This window comes from Lampetra fluviatilis, chromosome 25, assembly GCF_964198595.1.
Source record: "Lampetra fluviatilis chromosome 25, kcLamFluv1.1, whole genome shotgun sequence".
Lineage (NCBI taxonomy): Eukaryota > Metazoa > Chordata > Hyperoartia > Petromyzontiformes > Petromyzontidae > Lampetra > Lampetra fluviatilis.
Genome location: NC_136299.1, coordinates 9,364,992 through 9,379,309, shown reverse-complemented (window position 1 = coordinate 9,379,309; position 14,318 = coordinate 9,364,992). Strand labels below are relative to the sequence as shown.

The 14,318-nt window shown below is 49.4% G+C and overlaps 1 protein-coding gene across 1 annotated transcript; it reads right to left on the bottom strand.

Moving 5' to 3' along the window:
* Window positions 1-312: 312 nt before the first annotated feature.
* On the bottom strand, window positions 313-13,903 carry ALDH6A1 (aldehyde dehydrogenase 6 family member A1). The gene is made up of 12 exons (XM_078868213.1): window positions 13,803-13,903; window positions 11,640-11,678; window positions 10,762-10,836; window positions 8,686-8,847; window positions 7,858-7,936; window positions 7,303-7,605; window positions 5,330-5,451; window positions 4,446-4,635; window positions 3,297-3,478; window positions 2,648-2,827; window positions 1,908-2,006; window positions 313-1,098 (listed from the first exon to the last, which is right to left on the bottom strand). The coding sequence occupies exons 1-12, from the start codon at window positions 13,836-13,838 to the stop codon at window positions 985-987; spliced, it is 1,581 nt and encodes a 526-aa protein (XP_078724339.1). The 5' UTR covers window positions 13,839-13,903; the 3' UTR covers window positions 313-984.
* Window positions 13,904-14,318: the final 415 nt, after the last annotated feature.

Genomic DNA, 14,318 nt, shown 5'->3' with positions numbered 1-14,318 from the left:
CCAAAAATGGGAGGGGTGGGGAGGGGCTGGGTGGAGAGGGCTGGTCAGGTGGGGCTGGGTGGGGAGGGGCTGGTCACCCCGTGGTGCCCTTATAAAACTCAACGTTTAACCTACTCACGCCGGCTTGTGCCCGCCCTCACAGTCGGGCATATTTGCGGAATACACCACGCCGCCATTGACCCTGGCCATTGACCGAGCAACCCAACGTTCCTACCAGCTCCCTCTGCAGGAATGTGTTTGGCCATGTCTGTAAAAGTTTTTTGGAAGAGCCCTTAATTTCACAACGCACGAACCGTCACCGTTTCACACAAATCACATTTGAAAGGTTTATTTTGACATGTACAGATGAGACAAAAATGACTATTGAAAATCGGACATTAAAAATTGACGGCTTTGAAATTCCGCTTGTGTCAAAAATCAATGATTAAGGCCCCATGGAGAAATGTTGATATTGATCTTGAAAAATGAAATAAAAAAAACTATTCCTTTGCGCCGTCACAAATTTGTGCTGGCAGCATTACAGACTCGTGCCTTTGCAGATAACCCACGTTCAAGATACATTTCATTTCTCTCCCATACCCTCTTCATGTGAGCCTACAGGAAAAACAAGACACAGTCACGTAAGGATTCGTTCCACTAATGGGGTTTGGTTTGCGACATTGCACTTCCGAGATGATCTCCCAAGCGAAATGCTGAGGGGAGGGTGGCGTTTGTGCACAGACTGCCCTATATGACATCATAACAACAGTCTGGACCACTGGACGGGTTCCGCAGGATTGGAAGGATGCCCTGGTGGTCCCCCTCTTTTATAAGGAGGACCTGCACAGACTGTAACAACTACAGGGGCATCTCCTCAGTGTGCTGGGAAAGGTCCTGGCAAGGATTATTCAACATTGCCTTGCGAGGCACGCTGAGGAGAGGAATCGGGTCACGTGCACGGTCTTTGCTGGTCACATGGCACGAGGGGGGCCCCCCCCCACCCCGTTAGACATTCTGCCGGCCCATGGTTGGCATGTTCACGGTGGGAACTCTCTCCGTTGCATCCTCTGCCTTCCACTGTGCGGTCACCGTCTTGAGCTGCGTGTAGAACTGGAAGCCCTGTCCACGCGCACACGGCCGAGGTTAGTGAGAACAAACGGAATAAAAAAAAAAATCTTTATCTTTTAACGTACGGGTGGGGAAAGTTATCCCTACGGAGGACCAATTAGTCATGATGTCCAACGTGAATTAACAGTAGATCAGAGCGGCCCTCCCCCGCCCCCCGATTTAAATCTGCAACCCGAAAAATAAACTTACTTTTGCAGATACGTCTCCTAGGCTATGCACCTCAGGCTCTCCAATGTAATCATTACGAGAACCCGTGCCTCCTGTTACAGAGCTCACGCATGAACGCTCAGCTTTATACAGGTAGGAACAACAGTTCCACACTGCCCACCAGGGATTATTTGTCTGTCGTGCATAGCCACGCCCTTGATTTGTATTTCATAGAGCGCTTTGGGCGGGCTCAGCACCACGTGACTCGCCGCGTGACACGGATCGCACGAATGCGCTGTCCAACCAAGTTCCTACCTGCCCACTCCGAAGGAACGTGTTCTGGAAAGTGCCAAAAACCTAAGTGTGTGAGCAATGCTGCTGCATTGATTTTGTATTGCAAATTTGCAACATTCGCACCCGCGATGGTGTCACTACAGGTGGTGTGGTGGTATACCTCAAAGCCAGTTAAACATATTTTCTCATCAGGGAAACTTCAAACTCAAGCCAGATATAGCCCAGAACACAACAGCCTTCGTGTAACCGGTGTTCAGAATGGGAGCGACGTTCTTGTGACGACGAACGAGTTACTCTTCTTTTTAAACCGACGTGACAATTTTTTTAAAAACCACGGATACGCGGCGAGAGTCGTCTACCTGCTTGCCGTAGAAGTTCACGTCCCCACGGAACGAACCCCTGGAGCCGGTGAAGGAGAACATTGGCAGCGGCACTGGAATCGGGACGTTGATACCGATCTTGGGAGTGGGGACAAAAAAAAAAGAGTTTACGTATCAGTTCCTGCGTTAACTGATGTCGAATGTGCAGCAGGTATTTAAGCATTCAAACGCAACGGCAATTCCCAATGTCTCACGTTTCAGGGCGACGATTCGATTCAAATTTTGATTGTGGTGATTTTTTTAAAATCTCGTTCGTAAAGTTACGTTTTTTATATATTGCGTGCAGTTTCACTCACTCCACGAGCCACTAACAGTAATATAATTTGCTAATAATATGCATAAATTGTTAAGCATAACTGTAAGAACTGCATGCACTGCGTGTGGAATAATTCAACTGATGCATCGTTGCTTGCAAAGAACCGTCGCGATTCAGGGTTTGCGATTCGATTCGCGAATCTTTTTTTGTTTCCACACGGCAGTGAACGGCAGCTCCTCCAGTTACAGCTTCGGAGGGTAAACGTGAACCAATTAGAAACAACGCACTCAATCAAAAACAGTCAACGTCCACTCTCAACAAGCACGCAATTCGACGCACACGTCACGATCACAAGAATTCATTCAAATCGACGAAACGGTTCATCGCCTCTTGCTTAGTTCCATCCATATCACTAAATCCTTTGCGGGGGGGGAGGGGGGGGGTGAGGTTAGCATCCTCTCACCTGGCCCACGTCAATTTCGTGCGTGAACTTCCGCGCCGTCGCGCCGTTGTTGGTGAAGATGGCCGTGCCGTTGCCGTAGGGGTTGCTGTTGATGACGCTCACAGCCTCGTCAAGGGAATCGGCCTCCAGTACCAGCAGCACCGGCCCAAAGATCTCCTCCGTGTAGCACTTCATGTGCGGCTACGCACGGGGGGTGGCGGGGGGGGGGGGAAACATCCACACGGGAGTTAACGCAAATTGGTTATCGTCGCCACGAAGATGGAAACTTCACGACTGTGGAGCTGCGATGACTGTTGCCACGGAAGGAGCTGGAGGGCCGCAAAGACCGCAGCATGTCCTTTCAACACGACACAAACTAATTTGATAACTGCTCGAAACTGCCTAACTCCTGATTAGCACGGTATGCTACGTATGGTGCGGAAGAGAAGTTCAACACAAGTGGATAATGACACAAAGTGACAATCTTGGCATTCGCATTTCAAAGAAAAAAATTCCCCTCGGCTCAATTTGTCAAATCCAGCCTTGACTAGAAAACAGCATCAAGGCAAATAAACGAGGACGTGAGCGACGAGGTTAACGTTTCACCCAGACGGTTGAACAGTCTTCCCCCCCTCCCCCCACCCCTTGCCAACTCCCATCTCGTCCTCACCTTGACCCCGGTGATGATGGTCGGCCCCACGAAGTTGCCGCTCTCGTAGCCCTTCACGGAGACCTTGCGCCCGTCCAGAATGATGCGGGCGCCCTCCTTCTCGGCGCTGCCCACCAGCTCGCAGACGCGCGCCTTCGCCTCCGGCGAGATCAGGGGACCCAGGTCGGCGCCGGGTTGGTCGCCTGCGCCCATCGACAAACGATCCACCCACGCCAGAGGTCGCAACCGGGTACCCGATACCCGTACCCTACCCGATACCCGGCTACCCGTACCCGGCCGGGTACGGGTACCCGTTTACGACCCTGGTGCGGCCGGGTACGGGTAGACCGTGAGTCACTGGTGAGTAACCGTTTGTCACTCATTTCCCAACGTCTTATCTCTTCTCACAATTCAAGTTCCTAGAATCAACCCACCCGCGCCTGCAACATGGCTTCATCCCAGAGGTCGCAATCAGGTACCCGATACCCGTACCCTACCCGTACCCGGCCGGGTAGGGGTAGGGTACGGCCGGGTACCCGTTTGCGACCCTGGTGCGGCCGGGTACGGGTAAGGAATCAAAACCCGTTTGCGACCTCTGACCCACGCCCAATGTAGCAGCAGAGAAACACACAGTGGGGGGAGTAAGGGGTAGTGAAGGTCAAGGGTTCCTCCTCTCTGTGGAGAGGCAATAGTGGTTTGCATCGCCGAGTTGTACCCCCCCGCCCGCACCGTGGGAATGTCAAATTTCCAACACTGGTCAGTCGTGTTCAGCAATAGGTCTGGCAGCTTCCGAGGTTATGCTGCCCATGAAAAGATAAGCGTGTCCGACAGATTCAAAGTGAAACCTCCGCTACCAAACCGGAACCCGTCATAGGCACACTGCCCAGGTATGGAAATTCCTCCACTGTGTCTGAAAACTGCCTTGTTACTCATGAGGTGGTACAGTGTTTGTTGACATAAAAAAACCTAGGAATGCGCTTTGTTTTAGTGGGGCCGATTGGTGACAAAGCAGTAGAGTTATGGACTGTTGATTTGGGAGACTCTGCTCCAGACAAAAAAACAGATCCACGGCATAGCCTTAACAAGACTGGGCAAGTGCTGCGAGCGAGCACCTACTGAACACGCGCACGCAGCCACAATAGCAAAGCAAACTGCATTTCAGACCCGCACCGGCATTGACGCGCAGCTTCTTGGCTCTCTCCACGAGCTCGGGCAGCCACTCGCGAGCCCCCCCCACCATGACGGCGGTGGACAGCGCCATGCACCGCTGGCCCGCCGCTCCGAAAGCCGCGCCCACCAGCTGGTTCAGCGTGTTCTCCTTGTTCGCGTCCGCCATCACCACGCCGTGGTTCTTGGCTCCCTGCGCGGGTTCAGCGGCAAAACGAACGCGAGCCTCTTGGTCGATCGTTCGCGCGAGTCGTTCGTATGCTCGTGCATCCGTCGGTCCGTCCGTCCAGCAGCGTTCATGACAAACTTTGCGACTGCGTTTTAATTGTGCTACTGCAGCACCCCCCCCAACTCCAACCCTTATTCTTTTTAAGAATTTTAATTTGTGCAAGATATCTCCATTGCTATTAAGCAACCTCTTTGAAAATGCTTTCGAGCCCGCACTGCGATGAACATTCCTCTCGGCAGAGCGGGTGGGAAAGTGCTGCCCCCCATGCAGCGTCGAAATTAGGTCACTTGAAGGGATCTCAGAGTGATCGCTTCTTCGGTGTGCTGTACTCTAACACAAAGGGGATTGTGTTGGAGAATGGATTCTTCGTTTCCTGACGCGACACCGATAGCACAATTAAGATAACATTGGGCAAAAAAAAAAGCCCCAAGTTGTCGCCCATCCATTACGCGATCCTCTCCTGCTTTCTTGTAGGACTCAATCGGAGCATTCAACCGTGCAAAGGAAATGCGTGCACAGAAGCGCGCACACACGTGTACAAATGCACGCAAGAGTAAGGCATGTAATCGTGCACACGCATCCTTATTAAACTTTGGGGAGAAAATTGGTATTTTTTTAAATATATAAGACAGCAACGAGGACTGCGAGACCAACGCACCATGTTGCACTGTACGCGCTTGCCGTTGGCAGAGCCGCGGGTGTGGATGTACTCCCCGGCCTGGTTGGAGCCCACGAAGCTGATTGCCTTGATGGCCGGGTGGTCGCACACAAACTTCACGGCTGTGAAAAAGCAGACACACACGTGCAATAATGACACGGGGAGAGTGTGATAACAAGCAGGCTTTCATGTAACGGCGTGCCATTGTTTCACTGGCTTAGGCGAGGCCCTGGACTAGTTCGGATGTTTTCCATGGCTGGGAATCAAACCAAGGGTGGCAGATTCATAACTCAATGCATTAATCACTATGCCGTACTCCACATACAAGGACACAAAGACAGACTATGAGGGCAAGTGTCATCAATGTTCTTTCCGACAGACCTGTTCTTCACCTGAGGACGGCTGCTTGCGTTGTGGCCGAAACGTCGTGAGAATTGTATTTTATTATGTTTTATTTTTATTATTTCCCTTCTACGTGACTTTACCGAAAGAACCAAGAAGATGAATCCCTGCAGTCACGAAAGCTTTAAATCGAAATTTGTCATCAATGTGTTCGTATTAAGGCCAACAAGGCGCCCGAGGGTGTGGTGGGCTACCACTACGCCCAGGTCGCCTTCGTCTCCCCAGTGGTGATGTTTGCACAACGCATCAGGTACAAAATAAAGGTTCAAATCCAGACTCGGTGACCGTTTCAGATATTCGTCAAAAATGTTAGCCGTTGGCACGGAATTTAATCGAGTTCATAACTCATTGCATCAACTACTACGCTACCGCTCCAGTTCCACACACACACACAAATACCCCTCCCATATAGCCTTTAACAGACATTTGGGGCAAGTGCTGTTATAGTGGCAACCTATGAAAGCCAGAAGAGGACAGGAAGGGATGGGTGGCCAGCACCACGTCCAGCCACCTTTGTCTCCCTAGTGGCAATATTTACATCTCGCACCAGGTGCTCAGTTGAGGGGAGGTCCACGATTGGTTCAGATATTCACCGCCGTTATTGTTCGCGAGCGAGACTCTAACTCGGGTGACCGGGTTAAAAGTGTAGCACGCTAACCACTGCACTACCCACTCCCCATACAGACAACAACCGCCATTCGCCACTAAGTGGCGGTGGACGTCACCACGGCGCTTGTGCCGGGCTACATGCACTTTAAGGACCCGCAACATGTCGAACGCTTACTGGCAGGAGGTCATGGGACAGACCTGGGTGCCATGGGTTGATTGACTGGGATAACTGGCCGATGCACCTACTGGTGAAGCCAGTGGGGGGAGGGGTGGCACGTGCCCCCCCCAATGATCTGATCGAAATCCTTAATTGAGGTTTATTAGTAATAAATCGGCATTTTGCGACCCCCACTGCCACTGTGTAGCTTATTATTATGAGTCCATAATTGGCAATAAGTAACGGCAAAGCAGTTATAAGTGACTCAGAATTGTGCGCAGTTACGTATACAGTACACGACTTCCCTGAAGGCAAACACCTTCAGCGAGCGCGATGCCGATCACACAACGCGGTTCGAATTCGACCCTCGATTGATGACTGCGCCATCGCGGCACATGCGTCGAATAAAAAGCAAGGGACAAGTCCTTACTTAACTAACAACTCCTATCATTTTTCATTGCTGGAGGGGTTGCCCCCCCCTACCTGAAAATCGTGGCTTCGCCATTGGATGCACCACCTGTGCTCCCTACTGTGCCAACTTGCTGTATTTTGCCACCCGGCGCTCCGATCTTGACACCGCTGGTACCAGTCATCGGCAAGTCCACTCAGCTCCACGTCCTCTTGTACCACATCACTCCATCTCTTCTCTAGCCCGTGCCGTGCCCGATTAGTCCCCTCTATCCGGCCGAACAAAACCTGTTTAGGCATGTGGTGGCTGGGCATGCAGGCTACACACAAGCACACACAAATACAGACACGCGTACATCCACACGCGTGCAAGCGCGGCGTGCGCGGGGTCCCGTACCGTCGTGCTGTCCGTGGATGATGTTGAGCGTTCCGTCGGGGGCGCCTGCGTCCTGCAGGAGTCGCGCCAGCAGCATGGCGGTGCCCGGCACGCGCTCCGACGGCTTGAGCAGGAACGTGTTTCCGCACACGAGCGCCACGGGGAACATCCATAGCGGGATCATGGCCGGGAAGTTGAAGGGCGTGACGCCGGCGCATACGCCGAGCGGCAAGCGGTACGTGTAGCTGTCCATGTCGCGCGCGATCGACGGCAGGGTCTCGCCCAGGACCAGCGAGGTAATGCTGCAGCAATGCTCCACCACCTCTGTGGGCAGCAGTGTCGGACCGTTCAAACGAACACGCGCACACAAATGACAAAAGATCCACCCCTCGTGTGGCCTACACAGGCTGGTGGGGGGTACGTGCTGTTAGCGAGCACCTATGAAGGCCGTAGTGCCACACCAGGGGATGGTGTGGCAAGCAGCATTCCTGGACACCTTTGTCTTACCAGTGCCGATCTTAACACAACACTCGGCATGATATTGAAGCGGTGAGTGCATCAGGGCAGGAGACTCACGCAGCCCTCGGAACACATCTCCTTCCGCATCCGCCAGCGTCTTGCCCTGCTCCTTTGTGATGACCTTGGCCAGTTCTTTCTGAACGAGGCCACACGCACACACGGGTCTACGTGTATAATACAATACAATTTGTTTTTCACGCTTAAATGCGACTGCATCTTACGACGTATATATCTGAAACAATCCCGCAGCAGCTGGCTTCAAATGTGTGGCAATGGTTAGAGCATTGCTTGTTTTCACAGTTTGTTTATTTTTTTGTTAAACCATTTCACCAACTTTATTCCAATGGTGATATCACCATCATATCACCGAGGGCAAATGTTCATGCAGAACACCCAATGTTAGAGAATAGCCGGTGGAAGCAAATGTCATGGAACTACTTATGACCCTTTCCCATTCCGATGACGGATGTGTATGTCATCAGTGTTTCTTCCAATTCCGTTCTGATAACGTACACGTACATGTATAAAATAATAACTTTATCGGCACGTCTCCAGGTTGGAAGACGTACCGAGGCTCCCACAAGGCCACGCGCGGGAGGGTGTAGAAGAACACAGTTTGGCGCCAGATATCACCCAGTGGGGTCATGCCGCTTGAGTTCTCTGCGGTGAGTACAGTAACAATGTCTTAAAAATAAACGGTGGTACGCCTCCCTAAATGAAATTGACGCTAAACGCTTGCGCGTTCAGCGGTGAACGGAAACGCACCCTACCACTTGCAGACGTCTCGGTACGGGAAAGGGTGAAGAGACCAATGCAAGTGACCTCAACCGTTATCCACCCCTAGGGGAGCTGCACGAAAGTGTGGCTTCGGCACGACGAACTCACAATGTTGTCCTTGATGAGCTGCTGGTACTTGAGGAAGACCTGCTGGCGTGTGAGCACCGACGTCTCCGACCACGGTCCGTAGGCGCGCTGGCACGACTCCGCCGCGGTGTTCATCTCGGCGAGCGTCGCCTTGGGCACGCGCGTCACCACCTCGTTCGTGGCCTGAAATCGCGGCGTTCACCGAAGCGTCGCCGGCGCGTTAAACCGACGAAGAAGGTTGAAACGGAAGTAGAAAAGTGCATGAAAAAGCAACATAATGGAACTGCAAGGCCGTGAGAGGTGGTAATGGTATGAGGAATTCATCCAGCAGCGGATAGAATGGATTGATAATGAAGAGCAGGCAGTGCTGCGATTAATTACCTCAACTAACGAATCAGAACAGAGGTTTTTTTGTATTAGATCGTGAACATGTAAGTGTCATTAAACCCGCCACCACCTGACACATCAGTAAGGTTTGTCACGTAACCAAAACATGCCAATTAGTTATTACGGTGTGTTGGAGAGTAAACCCACAACATTTACAATTCGAGAACGACATTTCACCAGTAATTACAACCTGCCTCGACAAGCAACAAGCCTAATGAGGCTGGTTGTAGTTACTGGCGAAATTAATTACCGGTGAAATGTCGTATTCGAAACGTTCCTGTTGTGGGTTTACTCTCCAACACACCGGTGTGCTGTACTAGTAACGAATTGCCATCTTTTGTTTCGTGACAAACCTTACTAATTGGCTGTGTTGGTTGGAGGCGGGTTTTACGACATTCATATTTATGTGATCTAACCCAAAAACCTCTATTATGGATAATATTGGTCGCAAAAGCCTACATGTTAAACAATCAGAACTCTTTGGTTCTTTCGGTAAAGTCATGTAGGCGAAAATAATACAAATAATAATAAACTATACCGAAAGAACCAAAAAGTATGGATCCTTGCAGTCACGAAAACTTCTAATCTAGAATTAAACAATCAGAAACTCACAAGTTCAAATCACATTCTGGAATGGGTTCAGCAGGGGTTGATACGTTTTTATCAACATTGCTTATTCCATAAAGTCACTGGTCACCTATCACAAAATAACGTGGAATTTCCAGCACCAGAAAGGGTTGACTTTTTAAGGAAGCACGACAAACAGGATTCGATTATTTAATCGAATCGCGAATCACGAATTGTCACAATGTATTTGTGGAAGAATGGAAAATTATTACACGGTTACTTTTTAATAACAGCGGCAGAGTTCAGCTTAACCTTGAACACCAACACGTGCCCTCCAGCTTTTAGAGTTCTGTAACCACATATTCCAGCCGACACAGCTGAGCGAAGAATATTAACTCATTAAATTACAATACTTACCTAATCTCATCGAGCCGTTTGCATCCCCATCATACCAGAGTTGCCTCATCTTTATTTAATGCTCCCAGAGTATATTTCACAGCCAACTTTCAAAGGGTTCAGTGCCAAGTCCATATGCAGATCATAAAATGAGCTTGCTCAGACAGTCCCGTTGCAAAGTCAACTTTGCAATTTAAAAAATATGCATTGGAGTGACTGTACAGTATAATGGTACAGAAGTTTACAAGTACACAAGGAAGCATGGGAAAAGTACAGGTTTGGAATTTCATGAAGACACAGAAAGAGGAATGCATGGATTGGAGTGAACACACAAGTTAGAACTGGAAAGAAGCAAGTAGGCTTGAGAAGGACATGCCGCTAGAAAGGATGATGGCGGGTGGGCGAGAATAATTACCGAGTAGCAGCCAACGGACGAGGGAGATGGGCCCGAGAGGAGACCCACTATGGAGATGGAGTGCTGAGTTCAGCTCGTGTGCAGATGCTGGGATGATCATCGTGACAAACGGCGGACGGATTGAGGAGGCTGCCTTCATCCAGCAGTGGATTGATCATGGCCGATGATGATGGTGACGATGCATTGGGGTGAAAGATTTCGAGTGAGAGATGTAAATGTTTGAGCGTACAACTCCCTTGCTTGTGCGTATTTGTGCAAGGAATGTGACGCACAAGCAAGCTGTGGGTCATGTTCCAGGTATGCACTAACATGCAACTAATTAAACCACTTACTGGGTTGTGCACATCCAGCCATTCTGAGGTGGTGGAGTCGAAAAACTTTCCGTCGATGAACAACTTTGTAGTTGGCTTTGGAGAGACACGCACAACGTACAGGACAGTTCATGCATGATCCACGAACCATTTGCATCGCACACACCACTGTTAAAAGCATCCGTTCAGTGTGTGCGTGTGATCGTACCTACAAAGCAGTATATCATTTCCCGGGTATGACGTTATGTGATCACCTAACAAACACGTCGCTGAGGAAGGCAACTTTCCTTCCCGAATGGCTCAGGAATTCGAGCATGGAGTTGGGTGTTGTAAGGAAGGCAGCGGGGGAGTGAGATGGGTTTGGGTGAACTTGAGGCATGAGTCTGCCCTCAGGCAGAAACATTTGAGAACATTTAGATAATACTTTAAGCCAAACTAAATGATATCTCACTCAATAAATGAAACTTTTAAAAAGGTAAAAAAATTGGCCATGTAAATGTATAACACGTGTAATGCATTTACAACACCAGTGTTATTTTAACCTATGGCATACAATTAAGGGGTCCATATAATTATTCACTCTTCCGAGTGATATCAGAAATGCTAACACATTGAAATATTTAAATACAATTTTAATAATCCATGCGAGATTATATTTGAGCAGGATTGGGAAATGGCTTTTTAAAGTATTATTACAAATAACCCAGGGATGCTCTGCAAGAAGAGCATGATCCAACAGGCAAACCGTCATCATCGGCCTGTGACTTCGCACTGCAAGGCAAAGCCCCTGTCCCAAATTATTTTATGACTTCCTTTCCCTAGTTGTTCTTGTCCAGTAGTGGGGAAAACTCTGTTGTGTAGGCACACTGCGAGATAAGTGTACGAGGAGTCGTGCTCACAGCTCCAGAGGAGTACAGCCTGGCCGCAGCGTGGACTCCCTGCAAAGAAAAAACACAGAAAAAAGGCACATCACAGGTTAATAATAGTTACGTTTGTCAAAACACAAATGGGTGTAGGGTCATGCGAGTTGAGTTGACTGTACTGCACGTAGCTGGGTCAGTTCGGGTCCGGGAGGGAATGAGTTGAGTTTGGTTTTCATGTCACTCACCACTGATGCTCGCCATGACCGGTAATTTAAATGAATGTATGTATGTGGGTTATGAACAGTGTGCTGGACCATGTACCCCCACAGTTAAATAATGGAGCATTACCGAATCTGCAGTCCTTTATCAAAACAGCACACTACTGGATGAAGGCCTTGTCACACCGTGTGGGTCATATGGGTTGTTTTGACTATACTTCACCACACCGGTCAGTGCGGGTCGGTCACGCCAGGCCACACGAGTGGTTCGGAGAGCACTTGCCACTGATGTTAGGCATGGCTGGAAACTTGGAAGGCCAGATTTATAGTGCAGCGCGCGCATTCGCTTGACTAATAGTTAATGAATCGCATAGTCTTTATGCGTGGTTCTCATTTAAATCTGCCATCAGCAGAAATGGGTTGTTCGTCAATGCCAACCAATGGAAAAAGGGGGTGTTGTTCCAATGAGCCAATCCGCACGTCCATTTCGTAGAAGTCACGGCCCATGGAAAAAAAAACACATTACCAAGCGCCAGTGTCCATGGCTGTTAAACTGCTGGTTATCCAGACCGCAGGACTTACCTCTAAATGTATAAATTGCATTCGTGGAAACAGAATATTAATACCTTTACAGAGGTGTATGTTTAGCGATGGGCTTTAATGTTTAAAAGACAGCTGTAAATGATTATTCACACGAGGGGCCTGGCTCACTGAAAGAGATAAGTGTGTGTTCTCCAAAACTTATTTTGGGTTACAACATTCGATGCCTTACTGACAAGAGATACAAAACAAAATCCAGTAGAGTTTTCAGAAGAAAACAAAACCCAATTATAGTAAGTGGGGACATGTTTTATGTTACAATGGAATTCTGCCTACTCATAGGTCACATATTACCAAATCACCCAATCTCATCAGATCTCTATGAAATGAGGATCATCGCCTGAAACGTCGACTATTTTTTTTCTTCCCCTTTGTAAAGCCACATGAGCATCACCAAATAATAAATAAAAACAGCATTGGACATTTGGATTCGTTATAATCTTACAATAAGTTGCGAAATAAACCATTTCAGGGCTGCGTGAACTTGACTCGGGAGGGGGGAGGGGGATGTGTTTACACTTGAACGCAATGCGCGGCATTTAACAGCTGCAAACGCACGAACTTGATTTAACTCTACACTTCTACCTTCGAAGTTAACACAACACCTTGTAGCAAACCACATCGTCCACAAAATGTATATCAATAACAGCTTAGCATTAAAATGCAAAAACGACAAATCGCATGCAAGGCCTAAAAAAAACACAGAGACCGCGGACCCCCCCGTCTTTCCTAGCGGCTCTACCCGGGACCCCCCCCCCCCTTAGGCGGCTCTGGCCTGGGGAGATGCCACCTCGCACGGATGGGGGGGGGGCTTTGCCTGACAACCAATTGTTTAAATAAATTCGAATCGTAATCACGCTGCCATCGCAATGCCACTACCTAACATCGCCTTATTTATTGTTAACTGCTGCACCATTAAAATTGACAGCCGAAGAAGAAAACCAACAAAGATTACCCCCAACCCGCGTCTCGCATGTAACAAAGACGGCGGCGCTGTTAGCGAGCACCTAATAAGGCCAACACTACGCCCGGCCACCTTTGTCTCCCTCCGTGGCGATGTTCACACACCGCACCAAGTACTCGTTTGAGGCCGAGTCGACCTAGGCGAGGACCGGTTCAGATAATCGTCACCGATGTTGGCCGCGAGCAGGAATCGAACTCGGCTCGCCGGGTTCGATACCGCAGCGCTAACCACTACACCCACCGCTCCCCCGCACATCCGAGCACCACACAACGCAAACTCTCAATAACTTTTAAGCACTTTAACATCATCCTTCACTTCACAACCGTGAGTTTCACAGCGGAGATGTTGCATGTGCAACTTCACATCGACTGCATGCAAATATTATCACGGTACTGCGTGCCACATCACCATCACCACCTTGTAGTGCCCCACGCCTTTGAGGAGAAACGCCATGGTGAGACTCGCGAGGTGCAGAGGGCGGAGAGAGCGGTGCTCTCCTTATAGCCACCCAGGCTCCGCCAATCGCCTCTTCTCCTCGAGCTCACGCCCACAACCATCCCTCTCTCTCTAACCATCTCTCTCTCTAACCTCTCTCTCACTCTTACCCCTCTCTCGAAACTCTCTCTCTCTAAACAACTCTTTTTTTTTACGATCAGTGGAAACAAGAAGATGCTCGGTGTAGTCGGCACTTTGCTTCGTTCATCATTTAGTTTTTTGGGTTTTTTTTAAATGAAAGATTTCACGAAAGATGTCACGCACTGCTCTCCTCCTTCTTACCCCCTCTCTCCCTACTCCATGTCTATGTTCCCCCTATGTTTTCTGTGGCCTCTCTCCTCTTCTCTCTCTCTCCCCTCTCGCCTTCCCCCCCTCTCCTTCCACGACAAAAAGGCAGTGGATGAATCACGATTTTCCAGCTCCTCGCGAGATTCGCAT